Source organism: Bos taurus, chromosome X, assembly GCF_002263795.3.
Source record: "Bos taurus isolate L1 Dominette 01449 registration number 42190680 breed Hereford chromosome X, ARS-UCD2.0, whole genome shotgun sequence".
NCBI lineage: Eukaryota > Metazoa > Chordata > Mammalia > Artiodactyla > Bovidae > Bos > Bos taurus.
Genome location: NC_037357.1, coordinates 79,179,026 through 79,201,100, shown reverse-complemented (window position 1 = coordinate 79,201,100; position 22,075 = coordinate 79,179,026). Strand labels below are relative to the sequence as shown.

The 22,075-nt window shown below is 38.3% G+C and overlaps 1 protein-coding gene across 5 annotated transcripts in view; it reads left to right on the top strand.

The window, feature by feature from the left end:
• TAF1 (TATA-box binding protein associated factor 1) overlaps positions 1 to 22,075 on the top strand; it is a 114,078-nt gene that overhangs the window by 75,714 nt on the left and 16,289 nt on the right. The window contains exon 39 of one of the 5 annotated variants that reach the window (XM_005228048.5): positions 3,109 to 6,939. The exons of the other annotated variants lie outside the window; for them this stretch is intronic. Coding sequence (XP_005228105.1) covers positions 3,109 to 3,118 — 10 coding nt within the window. The 3' untranslated portion in view covers positions 3,119 to 6,939. Of the gene's footprint in view, positions 1 to 3,108; positions 6,940 to 22,075 lie in introns of those variants that run through there. 5 annotated transcript variants of the gene reach the window in all.

Below are 22,075 nucleotides of genomic sequence, written 5' to 3'. Positions count from 1 at the left end.
AAGATGGAGAAACTATACAGTCAGCAAAAACAAGGCCAGGAGCTGACTATGGCTCAGATCACGAATTCCTTATTGCCAAATTCGGACTTAAATTGAAGAAAGTAGGGAAATAGACCATTCAGGTATGACCTAAATCAAATCCCTTACAATTACAGAGTGGAAGTGACAAATAGATTTAAGGGACTAGATGTGATAGACAGTGCCTGATGAAATATGGATGGAGGTTTGTGACATTGTAGAGGAGACAGGGATCAAGACCATCCCCAAGAAAAAGAAATCCGAAAAAGCAAAATGGCTGTCTGAGGAGGCCTTAGAAATATCTGTGAAAAGAAGAGAAGCAAAAAGCAAAGGAGAAAAGGAAAGATATACCCATTTGAATGCAGAGTTCCAAGAACTCTTGGAGAGATAAGAAAGCCTTCCTCAGTGATCAGTGCAAGAAATAGAGGAAAACAATAGAATGGGAAAGAATAGAGATCACTTCAAGAAAATTGGAGATACCAAGGGAATATTTCATGCAAAGATGGGCACAATAAAGGAAAGAAATGATATGAACCTAACAGAAGTAGAAGATATTAAGAAGAGGTGGCCAGAATACACAGAACTATACAAAAAAGATCTTCATGACCCAGATGATCACAATGGTGTGATCACTTACCTAGAGCCAGACATCCTGGAATGTAAAGTCAAGTGGGCCCTTAGGAAGCGTGTCTATGAACAAAGCTAGTGGAGGTAATGGAATTCCAGTTGAGCTATTTCAAATCTTAAAAGATGATGCTGTGAAAGTGCTGCACTCAATATTCCAGCAAATTTGGAAAACTCAGCAGTGGCCACAGGACTGGAAAAGGTCAGTTTTCATTCCAATCCCAAAGAAAGGCAATGCCAAAGAATGCTCAAACTTCCACACAATTGCACTCATCTCACACACCAGTAAAGTAATGCTGAAAATTCTTCAAGCCAGGCTTCAACAATACGTGAACCATGAACTTCCTGATATTCAAGCTGGATTTAGAAAAGGCAGAGGAACCAGAGATCAAATTGCCAATATCCATTGGATCATCGAAAAAGCGTAAGAATTCCAGAAAAACATCTATTTCTGCTTTATGGACTATGCCAAAGCCTTTGACTGTGTGGATCACAATAAACCGTGGAAAATTCTGAAAGAGATGGGAATACCAGACCACCTGACCTGCCTCTTGAGAAACCTATATGCAGGTCAGGAAGCAACAGTTAGAACTGGACATGGAACAACAGACTGGTTCCAAATAGGAAAAGGAGTACATCGAGGCTGTATATTGTCACCCTGCTTATTTAACTTATATGCAGAGTCCATCATGAGAAACACTGGGCTGGATGAGGTACAAGCTGGAATCAAGATTTCCGGGAGAAATATCAATAACCTCAGATATGCAGATGACACCACCCTTATGGCAGAAAGTGAAGAAGAACTAAAGAGCCTCCTGATGAAAGTGAAAGAGGAGAGTGAAAAAGTTGGCTTAAAACTCAACATTCAGAAAACTAAGATCATGGCATCCAGCCCCATCACTTCATGGCAAATAGATGGGGAAAAAATGGAAACAGTGACAGACTTTATTTTGGGGGCCTTCAAAATCACTGCAGATGGTAACTGCAGCCATGAAATTAAAAGACGCTTGCTCCCTGGATGAAAAGTTACGACCAACCTAGATAGCATATTAAAAAACAGAGACAAAAAAAAAAAAAAGGCAGAGACATTACTTTGCCAGCAAAGGTGCATCCAGTCAAGGCTGTGGTTTTTCCAGTAGTCATGTATGCATGTGAGAGTTGGACTATAAAGAAAGCTGAGTACCGAAGAATTGATGGTTTTAAACTGTGGTATTGGAGAAGACTCTTGAGAATCCCTTGGACTGCAAGGAGATCCAACCAGTCCATCCTAAAGGAAATCAGTCCTGAATATTCATTGGAAGGACTGATGTTGAAGCTGAAACTCCAATACTTTGGCCACCTGATGCGAAGAGCTGACTAATTTAAAAAGACCCTGATGCTGGGAAAGATTGAAGGCAGGAGGAGAAGGGGACGACAGAGGATGAGATGGTTCAATGGCATCACCGACATGATGGACATGAGTTTGAGTAGGCTGCGAGAGTTGGTGATGGACAGGGAGGCCTGTTGTGCCGTAGTCCATAGGGTTGCAAAGAGTTGGACATGACTGAATGACTGAACTGAACTAAACTGAACTAAACTGAATTATCAGGTACATAGTATTACAAATTTGCTTTTTGGTTCATAATAACTTAATATTCAAGGTTTTTTAAAAATAGTAAATTACCCTTAATGGTATGCATTCAATCTATCATTTATAAACGTCATGCATAAAGTGACAGTTTATCTTACATATAAACTATAAATTCTGCAAGTTGGTTTAAATAGATGTGAGACTTTCAAAATCATTTCTTTAAAATTTTGCCTGTATAGGTTTGGATTTTCCACATTTGGGGATCTCGAAGTACTGTATTTTTCCATCAACTCTATATTACAGCTTTTAAATATCCATTCATCCTGATTTATAGAACAGAAATGTACGATTATATCCTGTCCTTGTGACTCTGTCACTTACATAGTACAAATAAGACCTTGTATCAACCAAAATTTTGACTCAGTTATCTTTAAAAGTGGTCAAATAACAGAATAAGCAGAATTAAATCACATTTTAGTAGGCAGAGGGTATGTCATATTAATGATTGCAAAACTATTCACTTTTTGCATGCTTCCTTCTTTTGAAATCAAGAATACTTTAAAGGGAGGAAATGGTTATGTGGGAAAGCTGGGAGCAAATAAATGCTCAAAACTGGAGAAATAGTTAAATACTTAGAAAGGAAAAAGAATTTGTCAATGAGAAGTGAAGATTGGTTGGGTGCCAGATACATTTTGCTTCAGTTTTGACAACTGTATCTGGAGAAAGTATATTAGAAACTTTATTTTAGACAACTCACTTCCTAAATTTCTTTATGCCAAATTATGACAGTCTGCCTATCTTTGAAAATAACATCAGTTTAGTGCTGGGCACATATGACCCTTAAGACAAGAGTTTAAACCAGTCTTTTTGTTTCTTTGTTTCTTCCTCAAATATAGTGGGAGTTAAGATAAGCTTTTATTTGGAAAACTCAGCAGTGGCCACAGGACTGGAAAAGGTCAGTTTTCATTCCAATCCCAAAGAAAGGCAATGCCAAAGAATGCTCAAACTTCCACACAATTGCACTCATCTCACACACCAGTAAAGTAATGCTGAAAATTCTCCAAGCCAGGCTTCAACAATATGTGAACCATGAACTTCCTGATGTTCAAGCTGGATTTAGAAAAGGCAGAGGAACCAGAGATCAAATTGCCAACATCCATTGGATCATCGCAAAAGCATGAGAATTCCAGAAAAACATCTATTTCTGCTTTATGGACTATGCCAAAGCCTTTGACTGTGTGGATCACAATAAACTGTGGAAAATTCTGAAAGAGCTGGGAATACCAGACCACCTGACCTGCCTCTTAAGAAACCTATATGCAAGTCAGGAAGCAAGTTAGAACTGGATATGGAACAACAGACTGGTTCCAAATAGGAAAAGGAGTACATCAAGGCTGTATATTGTCGCCCTCCTTATTTAACTTATATGCAGAGTCCATCATGAGAAACACTGGGCTGGATGAGGTACAAGCTGGAATCAAGATTGCCAGGAGAAATATCAATAACCTCAGATATGCAGATGACACCACCCTTATGGCAGAAAGTGAAGAGGAACTAAAAAGCCTGTTGATGAAAGTGAAAGTGGAGAGTGAAAAAGTTGGCTTAAAGCTCAACATTCAGAAAACGAAGATCATGGCATCTGGTCCCATCACTTCATGGGAAATAGATGGGGAAACAGTGGAAACAGTGTCAGACTTTATTTTGGGGGGCTCCAAAATCACTGCAAATGGTGATTGCAGCCATGAAATTAAAAGACACTTACTCCTTGGAAGGAAAGTTACGACCAACCTAGAAAGCATATTGAAAAGCAGAGATATTACTTTGCCAACAAAGGTCCGTCTAGTCAAGGCTGTGGTTTTTCCAGTGGTCATGTATGGATGTGAGAGTTGGACTGTGAAGAAAGCTGAGCGCCAAAGAATTGATGCTTTTGAACTGTGGTGTTGAAGAAGACTCTTGAGAGTCCCTTGGACTGCAAGGAGACCCACCAGTCCATCCTAAAGGAGATCAGTCCTGGGTGTTCATTGGAAGGACTAATGCTGAAGCTGAAACTCCAGTACTTTGGCCACCTCATGCGAAGAGTTGACTCATTGGAAAAGACCCTGATGCTGGGAGGGATTGGGGGCAGGAGGAGAAGGGTACAACAGAGGATGAGATGGCTGGATGGCATCACCGACTTGATGGACATGAGTTTGAGTGAACTCCGGGAGTTCGTGATGGACAGGGAGGCCTGGCGTGCTCTGATTCGTGGGGTCGCAGAGAGTCGGACACGACTGAGCGACTGAACTGAACTGAACTAAGATAAACTTTTATTAGTAAACAAAGGTTCTAGATTTTGGGAGGGGTGTGTGAGGTAACTCCTAGGTATGTAGTGGTGAAGCTCACCAGTCTAGAAGGAGAATTTTTTTTTAAAGCCTCCCAGGTGGGCTTCCCTGGTTGCTCAGTGGTAAAGAATCCGCCTGCCAATGCAGGAGACATGGGTTTGATCCTGGGTCAGGAATATCTCCTGGAGAAGGAAATGGCAACCCACTCCAGTATTCTTGCCTGGAAAATCCCATGGACAGAGGAGCCTGGCAGGCTACAGTCCATGGGATCACAAAGAGTTGGACATCACTTAATCAAAAAAACAAGTGATAGGGAGACTTGTTCCAACCCCCTGCCCCATCCTTCTCTAATCCCTGATTTAGATAATTTGATAAAGCTTTCCCAATATTACTGATACATTACAAAAATTCCTAGGCCTCAATATGTAAACTTAAAACTACAATTATGTAAAGTTTAAAAATAAAAAATTAAAAAAAAAACTAATTGATTTCTTATCAGTAAGGAATTTTCAGCCTTTTTCCGTTGTTCTCTATCAAACAATGGTTAAAACAATGGATCTTACCCAGTTTTTGGAGTATGGACAATTTTGAAAATAGGGTAAAAACTGAATTTTCCCTCCACAAAAAATATGACTACGCATAAAGTTTTTTTATTTAAAGAATTTTTAAAGTTTTATATTGGAATATGTTAACAGTGTTGCGGTAGTTTCAGGTGTGCAACATAGTGATCCAGTTATACATATATATGTATCCTTTTTCAAATTCTTTTCCCATTTAGGTTATTACAGAATATTGAGCAGAGTTCACTGCGCTGTACTATAGGTTCTTGTCAGTTATTTTAAATATAGCAGTGTGTGCGTAAGTTTTGTGTATAATATCAGGTGCTTCTTAGACTCCTGGTTAAGAAACTAAAAAGAGGTGTAGTCTGAGATTTCATGTAATTTACTCTCCAAAAGTATCTAAGTTGCAAATCATGAGCTAGTTATAGGCTGGATAGCCAATTTACAATAGAAAAATTGGGGCAATGCATTTTCATTCTCTTAAGGGAAATTTACGTGTCATTTCACTTCCTGCAACTTTCTAATTGCCAGCTGTAACTCCAGATTCCAGTAGAATTTCTTTGTGGACTACAAGGAAGAAAAAAAAATTCAACAAAATCCCACATTTCAGATCCAAGTGTCTTAGAAATAGTGTTTGTAGTGGTTTGAAATACAGTCTTTTGTGTGTGTGTGTGTGGCTTCCACAGCTTACTAGCAATTAAGTAACATTCAGTTTCCTAAGGTTGTGGTGATAGTTAAATGAGATAGTGCTGATGAAGTGCTCAGCACAGTGCCTGGCACATGGTTCACACCCAGTAAGTATTAGCTGTGGTTATTATCTCTTCTGAATAGACAGTAGTTCACACATTTAGACCAGTTTAAATTATTTTAGCTACTTAAAGTGAAATCTTGATCTTAATGTGAAATTGCAAACACCAGTTAGTCATATTCCAGACTAAGTAGAAATACTCTGGAGGGGAGGGCTTGTTAGAATTGCTTGAGGCATTTTCAAACTCCCATTCCCTGTTAGTCTTCTCCCCCCACATGGAGAGTTACTTTCACTCACACCTACAGTTTTATTATCCCCTTGGCTGAAAATCAGTGCCTTGGTGAGTCACTGTTAGATAAGAATATACACCGACAGAGGGGAAAGCTTCAGAACCATGTATTGACTTCATCTCTCTTTCTGGCAGGGTCAGAAAACAACATTTCAGTGTACTTGACTCTCCTTTATTTCAAATAAACAACTCTTAATGACGCAGTCAAATAAAAGTAAAATACAAGGGACTTCCCTGGTGGTTCAGTGGCTAAGACTCCATGCTCCCAATGCAGGGGGCATGGATTCAACCCCTGGTCAGGAAACTGAGATTCCACATGTGTAACTAAGACCCAGCACAGCCAAATCACTAAATATATTTAAAGTAAAACAAATACCTGATGGCTCTAGACTAGGGGTCCCCAACCTTTTTGGCACTAGGGACCAGTTTCATGGAAGAAAAATTGTCCATGGAATAGGGCAGGGTCGGGGGATGGTTTCAGGATGATTCTTATAAGGAGTACGCAACCTAGATCACTCACATGCACAGTTCACTGTAGGGTTCACGCTTCTATGAGAATCTAATGTCATTGATCTAACAGGAGGCGGAGCTCAGGCAGTAACGTCAGCGATAGGGAGCAGCCGTAAATACAGATGAAGCTCTTCTTGCTTGTCTGCCATTCACCTCCTGCTGTGCAGCCCAATTCCTAACAGGTCACAGACCACTACTGATCCAGTGTTGGGGACCCCTGGTCTAGACAGCTCCAAGTACTATAATAAAGCCAAAGTATTGGAAATATGAAAAAAGCATAAGAATTTATTCACCACTATCTTTAGTAATTTAAATATTATTTTAGCTTTTCTTCTAAGTTTCTGGATGTGTTTCAGAAATTCAAGTTTAAAATAAAAATTTACACTTGTTTTTTCTTTTTTTGGCCATGAGGCTTGCAGAATCTTAATTCTCCCACCAGGGATTGAACTTGGGCAGCAGCAGTGAAAACACTGAATCCTAACCACTGAACCACCAGGGAATTCCCAAAACTTGGGGTTTTAAAACTTCTGCTTCTCATTTCATTTTCTCTTATGATTTCATTTTTTTTTTTACTTTAGAATCAAACTATAAGTTATCATATTTAACTCTCAGGTCAGCAAGTAAGTATGGCTTCTCCTAACTGTAAGCAGTAAATATCAGACTGGGCAGAATTTGCCAGAAAATATAAATTCTTAAAAAAGCTGAGGGTTACTCTACCAGATCAACTAACCCAAACTAAAATCCAACTGCCTTCATATTAAAATGTATAACTGAACAATAAAGTACAAAAATAAATAAATATAAAAGGCAAACAATAAAAGGTGAGATGAGAAATTTCTTGCAACTAAATGAGAAGTTGTTCCCTTTAACTCCATCCTAGCATGATGATTTTTTAAAGTATTATTTCAAAGTAAGTTACACAGTAATACATCCACTCAGTTTATACACATTTTACATACCAGTTTAGTCAATTAATTTCTAGTTTCAAGGGCTCTTCATTTTATAACATAGAAATTCTAAGCTTTTCCATGCAAACCTCTAATTATTCAAATTTCTTTTTTTTTTTTAATTATTCAAATTTCAAGCAGTTAAACTGCTTTTGATTCAGTGGAAGCTGTGTAAAGAGGACAGCCTGGCACTTTCCCTAGGTGTCATGTCCTACCACAGATAGTGCCCAAGACTTAGAAGACAGTCTCTCAGTATACAGATAGATTGAGGCTATACTGCCCTGTCCCCTTCCCTCAGTACTCATTACAAAATAATAACTGAATTTCCATTAACTCTTCTGTTCTCCAACATATACTACCCTTGTGCGTTTTGCCAGGGAGATATTTACTTGCTGAGTCTCTGTGATATGCTTCTTCAGAGCCTCGAGATAATAGAGAGACATTCCTGGATGTGATTTACAAAGTAAACCAGATGACTTCAGCATTGTTTTCAGATGAAGATAACGTGTTCTAGTGCTTTTAAGTTAAACTCATATGGCTCTTTAGGCAATGGGCCTGGGCCTTAGTTTCCTCATTTGTAAATGCAGGATAGAAGGATAATCCTAAAGATTAAATGAAAAATACGTTGTGAAGTGCTTTGAATAATGTCTGCTGCTGCTGCTGCTAAGTCGCTTCAGTCATGTCCGACTCTGTGCAACCCCATAGACGGCAGCCCACCAGGCCCCGCCATCCCTGGGATTCTCCAGGCAAGAACACTGGAGTGGGTTGCCATTTCCTCCTCCAATGCATGAAAGTGAAAAGTGAAAGTGAAGTCGCTCAGTGGTGTCCAACTCTTAGCGACCCCATGGACTGCAGCCTACAAGGCTCCTCCGTCCATGGGATTCTCCAGGCAAGAGTACGTATATGTTAACTCTTAACTCTTATTTTATTATTATAAATAATAATGATGAGTAGAAGAAGAGAGGTGGACCTTCCCTTGTTCTAATTCTACAGTTCATCAGTTCCTAAGTCACCATCTACCAGTGTTGCAGTTCAAGTAGGAAAGCAAGACATGTTGGTAAAACAGTGAATGTAGAACTGTTGGGAGGTAATATGTCCACTCAAGGAAGACCAATTGGCTACCCAATGAGCTGACTACTGGTAGCATTCATTCTAGCCCATGGTCTCTGCCTCACCAATCAGAAGCTGTGTCTAAACCTTAAATCCAACTAATATGTAAACATTTATTAATTTATCAACCAGCAATGAGAAATTTAACAAATAGGTAAGTACTCATATTTGCTAATTAGTACGTTCTCTACTAGTTGACAAGTCTGCATCAGAAGGTACTGTATTAAGAATATTGCTCAGTGAGGAGACAATCAGAACCAGGGCAGTAAGTTGGATTTTACCTTTAAATTTTTACTATGGAAATTTTCTAACATACCTAAAAGTAGAAAGAGGAGTATAACAATTATCAACATCTTGCCAGTCTTCTTTCATCTAATCCTCCTTTTCTTGGAGAGGTTCTTAGTGTGTGTTTGTGTTAGTTGTTCAGTCATGTCCAACTCTTTGTGACCCCATGGACTGTAGCCCACCAGTCTCCTCTGTCCATGGGATTTTCCAGGCAAGAATACTGGAGTGTGTTGCCATTTCCTTCTCCAGGGGATCTTCCCAACCAAGGGCTTGAACCCAGGTCTCCTGTATTGCAGGCAGATTCTTCCTGTCTGAGCCACCAAGGGAGCCCTGGAGGGGTGCTGCAGTATTTTAAAACATATCCTAGATATTGTATTTTGCCAGAAAATTCTCCAATATGCATCTCTTATGGATAAAAACTTTAAGAACTCCCCTACCTTTATTATATATCAAAAATAACAGTAATCCCCCCAAACTATCTGATACCCCACCTGTGTTCCAATGTCCCCATTTGTCACCAAAAAAAGGTATACATTTGGCTTGTTGAAGTCAGTATTCAAATATTGTATTTGGCTCACATGCCTTTTTTAATATATAAATTTATTTATTTGTGGGTCTTCTGTGCTGCACGGGCTTTTCTCTAGCTGCCGTGAGTTGGGGTTACTCTTTGTTGCTGTGCTTGGGTTTCTCATCACAGTGGCTTCTCTTATTGTGGAGCCTGGGCTCTGGGGCACGTGGGCTTCAGTAGTTGCCATCCCTGGGCACAAGCTTAGTTGTTCCATGGCACATGGAATCTTCCTAGATCAGGGATCGAACCCATGTCTCCTGGATTGGCAGGCAAATTCTTTACCACTGAGCCACCAGGAAAACCCTCACATGGCTTTTAAGTTGTTTCTAAGCGTTAACAGTTCCACCTCTTTAAAAAAAGAATGGCATTTGTTTAGAAAACCAGTCACTCTCACTTTCTTCCAGTGTGGCTGATTGCACCCCCAACAATCTCCTATTCCCTGTATATCCTGTTAATATATCCTGGGCAGTTAGACCAGGAGGCTTAGTTAGTCAAGTTCAAAAGACTTTTATTTTCGAAGGAGAGGGAGGAACAAGATGTTTCATAAGTGGTGGTGTGTGCTTCCTATTGCATCACATCAGGAAGCAATCTGGTAACAAATCTGGTAACAAATCAGGTAACAAATCTGGTTGTTACATGGGCCGATCTGAGTGACTGGGATCAAGCTTGATAACCTCATGCACCCATCTTCTGTATAGGAATGGATCTGATACCAGAACATCCCCCTACACAGTGCTGGAGAGTATTGATAACTTTGGCCTCTACCTTGGACTGTCTTATCTGATGACTTGCAGACTATCTTTATTCTGTTAGTATCTCATTTCATCAGATGGAGTTCAGTATATTTGCTAAAATAAAAGGTTCTTACCTACAGAAACAGTCCATCCTGTGCTTTTCCCAAATCAACTTTATTGAATCTGTAGTATTAAAAATTTTTTATATGCTGGACTTCCCTGGTGGCTCGGTAGTAAAAAAAAAAAAAAAAAAATCCTCCTGCCAATGCAGGAGACATAGGTTAAATCCCTGATCTGGGAAGATCCCACATGCTGTGGAGCAGCTAAGCCTATGCACCACAACTACTGAGCCTGTTGCTCTAGAGCCTGGGAACCACAGATATTGAGCAGTGAGGCAACTGCTGAAGCCTGCGCTTTGCAACAAGAGAAGCCACTGCAGTGAGAAGCATGCATGCTACAATTAGAGTAGCCGCCTGCTCACTGCAACTACAGAAAAGCCCGCACAGCAACAAAGATCCAGAAGACCCAGCACAGCCAAATAAAATTATTAAAATTTTTTTCATATATCCCTTTCACAGATGGCTTATTTTAGACCCCTTACATTTTTCCTTTATTGGTTTTTAAATTATGAAATAGTTCATGTGTATAAAAATATAATGGAGAGTGGGGAGAGATGGATTGCGAGTTTGGGATTAGCAGATGCAAACTATTATATAGAGAATGGATGAAAAAGGTCCTACTTACAGCATGGGGAACTATATTCAGTATCCTGTGATAAACCATAATGGAAAAGAATATTAAAAAGAATGTATATATCTCTATAGCTGAATAACTTGGCTGTAAAGCAGAAATTAACACAACATTGTAAATCGACTATACTTAAAAAAATAATATAATGGATATATTAGATATAAAGAATAGTAAAGCCATTAAATGTGTACCAACCACATAAGGGCTTCCCTGGTGGCTCAGCGGTAAAGAATCTGCCTGTAACACAGGAGACATGGGTTCGATCCCTGGGTGGGGATAATCCCCTGGAGAAGAAAATAGCAACCCACTTCAGTATTTTTGCCTGGAAAATTTCATGGACAGAAGAACCTGGAGGGCTATAGTCCATGGGGTCACAAAGAATTGGACATGACTGAGCGACTGAGCATGTACCACATAAGAAATTATATTTTTTCTTCAATAGTTTTAAGTTAAAATAACTTTGGAATAATAGTAGAGTTTCAAATATAGTACAGAGAGTTCCCCCCATATCTTTACCTGATTTCCTCTAATGTTAACATCTTACTCTGGTACATTTATTAAAACTAAGAAATTAGCATAGGTACAGTTCTATTAACCAAACTAGTGACTCCACTCAAATTTTACTAGTTTTTTCACTTACGCTCTTTTTCTTTCCTAGGATCCAATCCAGGATACCACATTGCAGTTAATAATTATGTCTCTTTAGTTTCCTTCAGCCTGTAAAAATTGCTTGGTCTTTTCTTGTCTTTTATGATCTTGATGCTTTGGAAAAGTACTGGTCCAGTATTTTCTAAAATGGCCTTCAATTTGGGTTAGTCTGATATTTTTCTCATTATCCTGCTGTTATGCATGTGGAGGAAGAAAGCCACAGCAGTGATGTGCATTTCTCGTCACGTCATACCAGGTGGTCCACAGAATATCAAGATAACTTATCAGTGATGTAAAAGCTCAATCACTTGGTTAAAGAACTGTCTGCCAGGTTTCTCCACTATAAAATTACTAGTTCTTTCCCACATACTGCTCCTTAGAAGCAAGTTACTAAGTCTAGTTCACACTCAAGGTGAGGGGAAATTAAGTTCCACCTCCTATGGAGAGAAATAACAAGGAAGTTGTGAACCTGTGATAGATTGCTTACTTTTTTCTTTTTTACCAGAAATAAGAGTTTATTTAGGAGTGGCAGAGGAATGGTAAATAAGGACATGCAAACTATAGCAAACCAGAAACCAAGGAGAGGAATATTACTTTTCAAAAAAAAGGGAAGTTGGGAAAGGCTGCTTTGTATGAAAGTCCACTGAAGGTGTTGACCTTAAAAATAAAACAGCCAGTTGTTTTACCAGAAAAATGGATTCATTCAGGAATAGCAGAGAATTGCAATTTGAGATAATTGCTATAGAACTACAGGCAATTCTGCCAGACTCCTTACATCTCAACTCCTCTTAATTTTATTACTACCAGTATTACCTATTACCTACACTATCCACCAACCACTTCCTTATTCTTCACCCAGGAGTTAATTATGAATTTGTTATTGCCTTCTTGAAAGCTACAGGTATTTGTACAGCAGTTTCCTAGACTTGTCTGATTATCATAATGCCCTGGGGTGCTTGTTTAACAAGTTTCCCAGCCCCTCCTCCACAGTATGGTTCAGTTTGACTAGGATGTGGGCTTGGAAACAAGCTTTAAAGCATCCCACGTGATTCTTATTATGAGACCAAGTCTGAGAAACATTGACTTACACTATTTCTCCCTTCTCCCTGTTTTGCAATAGCTAAACATCGACTCAGAACATATTCTTTATGTTTATAGCTTCCTTGTTTATATAGTTTGTTTCCTCATTTCCCTTTTTCAAATTTAGGAAATTTGTATTTTCCCATCTTTCACAAAGTAAGGACATTTGAATGTAAATGACGAGAAATATTTCCAGTTGGGAAAGGGTAGGTGGTCTCCCCACTCTTTCCCTCTAGTTTTAGTCTCTTTTTCCCATTTTCCCTTTTGTTCTTGGATCCTCTATTGCTTTTGCAAAAAGGCCAGAAGTTTTTCTTTAGGAGTTTATCTCTGCTTATTTCTTCTAAGGCTGGGGTGTGGGGAGTGGGAGGGTGGGAGGGTAGGGAGGTAGGGGGGTGGGCAACGCTTAGTAAGGATGCCATTCATTTTTGTTATCCTATTTCCGTAATAATAATTTCAATAACTATCATTTATTGATCACATAATATGCCAGATAGCATATTTTATGTATTAGACTGAACTATGGGAAAAACATTTTTGTAGGTCAAAAGGATTGAATGTTGGTGATTTAATATGTTTCAACCTAATACATTAACTTCTTTAATCCTCACAATAACCCTCAGGGTTGGTGATAGTAAACTCATTTTTACAGATGAGAAAACTGAAGATCAGAATAATTAGGTGACCTTTTGAAGTCACATATTTATAAATGGTAGAGCCAGGATTTGGATACAGGACTATCTGTTTCTGAAACCCATGTTTTTGAACACAATACTGCTTTAAAGAAAATGTTATAATGAAGATATGATAAAGCAGGCCCTGACACACTGTGTGTGGGAGTATAACTTAGTTCAGTTTGGCTGAAAGCTATTTGACACTGCACCATGAGCCTTAAGAATTTTCATCCCTTTTTACTGAGTGCTGCTGCTGCTGCTAAGTCACTTCAGTCGTGTCCGACTGTGTGTGACCCCATAGACGGCAGCCACCAGGCTCCCCCGTCCCTGGGATTCTCCAGGCAAGAACACTGGAGTGGGTTGCCATTTCCTTCTCCAATGCATGAAAGTGAAAAGTGAAAGTAAAGTCGCTCAGTCGTGTCCGACCCTCAGCGACCCCATGGACTGCAGCCTTCCAGGCTCCTCCGTCCACAGGATTCTCCAGGCAGGAGTACCGGAGTGGGGTGCCATTGCCTTCTCCTTGCATTGAGTAACTCCAGTTTAAAAACATTATCTTAAGGAAATAATCAGAGATGAACACGAAGATTTATATAAAAAATGCTCATCGAAGCATTCTATTTTTAATATTAAAAATTGGAGCATTCTATTTTTAATATTAAAAACTGGTGGCCTAGTGATTAAGATTCTGGGCTTTTACTGCTGTGGCCTGGGTTCAATCCCTGGTTGATGAACAGAGATGAACTGAGATTTCACAAGCTGCACAGCATGGTGAAAAAAAAAAGGAAACCATGAGTGTTCAACAAGAAGGAATTAAATTAAGATACAGCCACAAGATGGACAGGGGCAGTGGGAAAATGTTTGTGCTACAATGTCAAGTGAGACAAGCAGTATACAAAATTAAGTATGACCATATTTTTTTGTTAAAAAAATAAGTATAGAAAGACTCTGGAAAGAAATACAACTATATACTTTAATTTTTAAAAATCTTATAATAAAATATAATGTAAAAGATCTGAGTAAGTATATATATATTCAGTTATGCATATATATTCAGTTATGTATATATACATATATAGGTATTGTTTTATATATATATTCATTTATATGTATAACTGAATCACTTTGCTGTACACCAGAAACTAAAACAACATTGCAAACCAACTATACTTCGATTTTTAAAAAATGATGTCTTTTGATGAACAGAAGTTTGACTTTTAACAATGTTAAATATATCAAACTTTTCTTCTATGGTTTGTGCTTCCTATGTTTTGTCTAAGAAATCCTTCCCCATACTAAGGTTATAGAAATGGTCTCTTATATTTTCTTGTAAAAAGTTGAAAAATTTTGCCTTGCACACTAAGTCCTTAATGCATCCAGAATTGCAGCTCTCTTTTCTGTTCTTTTGTCACACTTTCCTATTCTTGTGCCAATTTCAAAATCTCTTAATTATTGCTTTATAATGCATCTTGATATAGGAAAGGGAAAGTTTCAATTCCCTCACATTCCATTAGCCTACTGATGGCAGATGAAATGATGGAAATGAGATCAGGGCCAAAGGCAGAACTCTGGGGAAAAGATCCAATATTTAATGTGTGTAGGGGAGTCAGCAAGGTGATTGCAAAAGAACAGTGAGCAAATGTGTAAAAGAAGTCAAGTAAGAACTAAAAAGCACCCATTGAATTTGGCAGAGTGCCAATTTGGAGTGGTAGGAGTAGGAAGTACTAGATTTTTACTGACTCAAATAATTATTGGACAGAAATATAATTCTTATATATATATATATATATATACCACTTAAAATAACAAAAATAATAAGATGCCCAGGAATAATTTTAAATAAAAGGTTTCTAAGACCTTTATGAAGAAAATAATGAAATTTTACTAAAAGATATTGAAGACTTAAATAAATAGACACCAGATTCATGAAGAGGAAGATCCAATATTGTAAATGTGTAAAGATGTCCTAAATTGATTTATGGATTCCAATTTCCATCAAAATTCTATACGGGTTTTTCATAGAACTTTACAAAATAATTCTAAACTTTGTATGGAAGAGGAATAGACTGAAAATAGCCAAAAAGACAAAGAAGATGAGTGAATCTGAACTTTCATATATCAAAATGCATTATAAAGCAATAATTAAGAGATTTTGAAATTGACACAGGAATCAGCAATGTGACAATAGAACAGAAAAGAGAGCCTAAAGATAGAAGCGGCATTGCAGATTAGCAGGGAAAGGATGGACTGTTGGATGAACGGCTTTGGAACAGTTGCTTATTTATATAGGAAGAAGAAAATGAAATGATATCACTACTTCATACCTCAAGCAAAAAACAATTCTGGATGGATTAAGGACCTAGATGTACAAGGCAAAATTTTGCAACTTTTTACAAGAAAATAGAATATTTCTGTAACCTTGGTATGAGGAAGTATTTCTTAAAACATAGGAAGCACAAACCATGGAAGAAAAGTTTGATATATTTAACATTGTTAAGACAAACTTCTGTTCATCCAAAGACATAATTTTTAAAAAAATCGAAGTATAGTTGGTTTACAATGTTGTTTTAGTTTCTGGTGTACAGCAAAGTGATTCAGTTATATATAACTGAATGTATCTATACAACTGAATATGTATATAACTGGATATATATATAACACAATATATATGTATAAATGGATATATATGTACTTTTTTAGATTCTTTTCCATTATACTTTATTACAAGATATATAGCATAGTTCCCTGTGCTCTACAGTAGGACTTTGTTGTTTATCTATTTTATATATAGTAGTTTGTATCTGTTAATCCCAAAATCTTAACTATTCTTCCCCCCCCCCCTTTTCCACTTTGGTAACCATATGTCTGTGAATCTGTTTCTGGTTTATAAATAAGTTCATTTGAAACATTTTTTTTCAATTCTACATATATGTGGTATCATATGATATTTTTCTGACTTAGTACATAAAGTATAATAATCTCTAGGCCCATCCATGTTGCTGTGAATGGCATTTCATTTCATTCTTTTTTAATCACTGAGTAATATTCCACTGGGTGTGTATATGTGTATACACACACACACACACACACACACATATATATATATATGCTGCATCTTTATTCATTTATCTGTTGATGGAAATCTAGGTTGCTTCCATGTCTTGGCTATTGTAAATACTGCTGCTCTGAACATTGGGGTGCAGGTGTCTTTGCAAATTAGAGTTTTCTCCAGATATTTGCCCATAAGTATGATTGCTGGATCATATGGTAACTCTATTTTTAGTTTTTTAAGGAACCACCATATTGTTTTCCATAGTGACTGCACCAATTTACATTCCCATCAACATTGTAAGAGGGTTCCTTTTTTTCCACACCCTCTCCAGAATTTTATTTGTAGACTTTTTGATGATGGCCACTCTGACAGGTGTGAGGTGATACCTCAAGGTAGTTTTGATTTACATTTCTTAATAACTAGTGATGTTGAGCATCTTTTCATGTGCCTGTTAGAGAAATGTCGTCTTTGAAGAAATGTCAGTTTAGGTCTTCTGCCCATTTTTGGATTGAATTTTGTTGTTGTTGTTATTGAGTTGTATGAGCTATTTGTATATTTTGAAAATTAAGCCCTTGTTGGTTGCATCATTTGCAGAGTATTTTCTCCCATTCCATGGATTATCTTTTTATGCAAATGGTTTCCTTTGCTCTGCAAAAGCTTTTTAGTTTGATTAGGTCCCACTTGTGTATTTTTGCTTTTATTTCTATTGTCTTGGGAGACTGATCTAAGAAAACATTGGTATGATTTATGTCAGAGAATATTTTGTCTATGGCCTCTTCTAGGAGTTTTATGGTGGCATGTATTTTTTTTTTTTTGGCTGCACCCCACAGCATGTGGGATCTTAGTTCCTCAACCAGGGATCAAACTCATGCCCCCTGCTTTGGAAGGCAGAGTCTTAACCACTGGACCACTGGGGAAGTCTGTGTCATATCTTATATTTAAATTTCTAAGCCATTTTTAGTTTATTTTTGTGTATGGTGTGACAGAATATTCTAACTTCATTGATAACTTCAAGGATAACTCTCCTGAATATATAAAGAATATGTAAAATGTATATATATATAGGATGTATGAAATGTATATTTAACTATCATATATCAATAAGAAAAAAACAAGCCACACAATAGAAAACTGACCAAAAGACATGAATAAGCATTTCACAGAAAAATAAGGAATGACAAACAATGAAAAGATGAACTAGTTCATCAGTAATCAGCGAAATTCAAAATTTAACCACAAAGAGATTCATTTTATACCCATCAAACTGACAAATGTTTAAAAAGTCTGATAATATCACCATAGTAAAGGAGGTTGTGCAATGGAAATCCGATTAATACAATCACTTTGGATATATTTTGACATTGAGTATATCTGAAAATGATCATGCTCTCTGACTCAGCAACTCTACTCGTAGATATGAGCACTAGAAAAATTCTTGCATTGAAGTTCCAGAAAACATGTACAAGAGTTCAAGAGTGTTCATGACAGCAGTGATCTTAATAGCAAAAAGCTGGAAACAATTCAAATGTCCCTCAGCAGGATATTTGGCTTCATAAATTGCAGTATAATCATAAAATGGAAAACTACACATTGGTGAAAATGAATACTTACTACAGCTACAATATCAACATGGATAAATCCCACAAACACATCCTACAGAAAAGTCAGGTTCAAAAAAATTCATACAGAATGATTCCATGTAAAACTCAAAACCATAGGTGAGAAAGCAATCAAGAAAAACAAAATTCCTGCAGGGCAGTTCTGTCTTGCGGGGAAGGAGAAGAATGCAATGCAGAAGGGCATACAGAGGGCTTAAAAATCTCAGGCAATGTTCTGTTTCTCAAGCTGATTGGTGGGTTACATGGGTATTCATTTTATTATTCTTTAAATCACATACATATATGATTTTATTATTCTTCATATATATGATTTAAATAATTAAATCATATGAATATATATGTATCTATTGTTTTGTATTTGTGATATGTTTCAAAAAAATTTTAAGCTGGGACTTCCCTGGTAGTCCAGTGGCTAAGACTCCGCACTCCCAATGCAGGAGGCTGGGTTTCCATCCCTGATCAGGGAACTAGATCCCACATGCTGCTACTAAAAAAAAAAAAAAAAGATCCCACAAGCTGAAATAAAGATTGAAGATCTCATGTGCTGCAACTGAAATCTGGCACAGCCAAATAAATAAAAATACCTATTTTAAAAAAGTTTTAGGGTAAGAAATGATCATTGGAAGGCTGTGAAGGGAAGGAGAATAATAGTAATAACTAGAGGGAGAAATGGGATCATCAGATTTTTTAAAATACTTATAGCATGTTTATAGACTTTTTTCATTTATTCAACAAAAGTTTGTTGATACCATCTAGGTATAGGGTACTAGGCTGGGCCCTGGGGTATAGAGATACATTTATTTAATTATGTAGTTACTTCCTATTCTAAGAGCTGCTGCTGCTGCTGCTAAGTTGCTTCAGTCGTGTCCGACCCTGTGCGACCCCATAGACGGCAGCCCACCAGGCTCCCCCGTCCTTGGGATTCTCCAGGCAAGAACACTGGAGTGGATTGCCATTTCCTTCTCCAATGCATGAAAGTGAAAAGTGAAAGTGAAGTCACTCAGTCTAGAAATCATTAATTGATTTATTCATTCAACAAATATTTATTGAGTGAATACTCTGCCAGGCTGTGATCTCAGTGCTGGGAATATAGCACGGAACAAAATAAAATCCCTTTTTTTCCTGAGGGGAGAGAGACAATAAATAAATACTGTTGGCCCTCCACATCTGCGGGTGTTAAATCCATGGATTTAACCAACCATGGCTTGAAAATATTTGAGGGGAAAACTTTAGAGTTTCCAAAAGCAATACATGAACTTGGTACATGCTGGCAACTATTTACATAGCATTACATTGTACCAGGTATCACAAACGGGCTTCCCAGGTGGCTCAGCAGGTAAAGAATCCGCCTTCAATGCAGGAGCCAAAGGAGAGGTGGGCTCCATCCCTGGGTTGGGAAGATCCCCTGGAGGAAGAAATGGTAACCCACTCCAGTATTCTTGCCTGGAGAATCCCATGGACAGAGAAACCTGGCAGGCTACAGTCCTTAAGGGTTGCAAAGAGTCGGACATGACTGAAGTGACTGAGTACACACACAGGTATTACAAATCATCTAGAGATGACTTAAAACATATGGAAGGATGTGCATAGGTTATATGCAATTAAAAGACTCGAGCATCCGGGGATTTTGGTGTTGGAGAGGGTGTCCTGGAATCAATCCCCTCCCCCAGGATACCAAGGGATGACTGTATATGGAGGGTGGTGATAAGTACTATGAAAAAACTGAAGTCAAGTAAGGGTATAGAGAGAGAGTGTGTGTGGAGGGGAGTGAGTTGCTATTTTAGACAGTGTTCAGGGAAGGCCTTTCTGAGAGGGTGATATTTGAGCAGAGAACTTAATGAACTGAAAAGATAAATCATGTGGATATCTGGGGGAAGATCATCCCAGGCAGAGAGAACAGCAAGTACAAGGACACTGAGATAGTTGAGGTGCTTGGCGTGTTAAAGGAACAGCAAGGAGGCCATCATGTCTGCTATAGTGTAAACACGGGGAGAGAGTGGAAGGGGATGAAGTCAGAGAGGTTTCCAGGTGCCAGATTATGTAAATTCATGTGGCATGGGAAGCTGTTAGAAGATTATAGGCATGGAGTGACATGATTTTTATTTTTATTTTTTAAAGGGATCTCTCAGGCTTTGGGCTTCCCTGATAGCTGAGTTGGTGAATCTGCCTGCAATGCAGGAGACCCCAGTTCAATTCCTGGGTTGGAAAGGAATCTTGGATTTCTGGAGAATGGAAAGGCTACCCATTCCAGTATTCTGGCCTGGAGAATTCCATGAACTGTATAGTCCATGGGGTTGCAAAGAGTCGAACCTGACTGAGCAACTTTCACTTTCACTTTAAGCTTTGTGGTAAATATTAGGGGACAATGGCAGAAGCAGGGAGACTAGTTAGTAGGCAGTTGTAGTAATCCAGGCAAGAGATGATGGTAGCTTGGATGAGGTTGGTAGTAACGGAAATGGTGAGAAAGGATTAGAGTGGGGATGCGTTCTGAAGATAGAACCAACAGGATTTGCTGATGGATTGGATGTGAGGTATGAAAGAAAGAAGTCAGGAGTGACTCCCAGCCCTAAGAGACTGGAAGGCTAGAGATCCTATTTAGTGAAGTAGAGAACACTAAGGTAAAAGAAGGTTTGGAGGGGAAAATAGAGTTCCATTTTTGACATATTAGTCTTCTCTAGTGGCTCAGATGGTAAAGAGTCTGCCTTCAATGAGGGAGACCTGGGTTTGATCCCTGGGTCAGGAAGATCCCCTGGAGAAGGGAATGGCTACCCATTCTAGTATTCTTGCTTGGAAAATCCCATGGATGGAGGAGACTGCCGGGCCCCAATCCATGGGGTCAGACACAACTGAGCAACTAACACCCTTTGACATATTAGGTTGAGATGCCATTAATTTTTAAATTTAACTTTTGTATTTATTTCTTTTTTCATTAGGGGATAATTGCTTTACAGTGTTGTGTTGCTTTCCACCATACAACAATGCACTTTAGTCATAATTATATATATGTGTGTGTGTGTGTGTATATATATATATATATATATATATATAAAATCCCAGAGAAGGCAATGGCAACCCACTCCAGTACTCTTGCCTAGAAAATCCCATGGACGGAGGAGCCTGGTAGGTGGCAGTCCATGGGGTCGCAAAGAGTCGGACATGACTGAGCGACTTCCCTTTCACTTTAAACTTTCATGCATTGGAGAAGGAAATGGCAGCCCACTCCAGTGTTCTTGCCTGGAGAATCCCAGGGACTGGGGAGCCTGGTGGGCTGCCATCTATGGGGTCGCACAGAGTTGGCTGAAGCGACTTATAAGCGTATATAGTCCCACCCCTCTTGAGCCTCCCTCCCCAGTGAGATGCCATTTAGACACCCAAGTGGAGATGAACAAGAAATTGGCTCTATGAGTCTGGGGTTGAAGGGAGTGGTTGGGGCTAGAGATATGCATCTGGGAATCATCACTATGTAGATGGTATTTAAAGCCATAGAGTTAGGAGAGATTGATGCCTGAGAATTGAATGCAAAGAAGAGAAGTGGTTAAAGGACTGAATCTTGAGGTCCTCTGACAATAGAGAGTCCAGGAAGATGCAGAGGACTCATTAAAGGAAGTCAAGAAGGAACAGACTGTGAAGTAAAAAGAAAACTAGGAGGTGGGAGTACAATTTCTAGAAGCCAAGTGAAAAGAATTTTAAAAAGGAAGTCATCTAGAGATTATCATAATACATAATGCAGGTCAGACAGAGAAAAATGAATATCATGATATCACTTATATGTGGAATCTAAAAAAATGATGCAAACAAACTTACTCACAAAACAGAAATAGACTCACGGACAGAGAAAGCAGATTTATAGTTACCAAAAGGGAAAGAGGGCGAGGGATAAATTAGGAGTTTGAGATTAGCAGATACAGACTACAATATATAAAATAGATAAACAACAAAGACGTATAGCACAGTAAACTATATTCACTATCTTA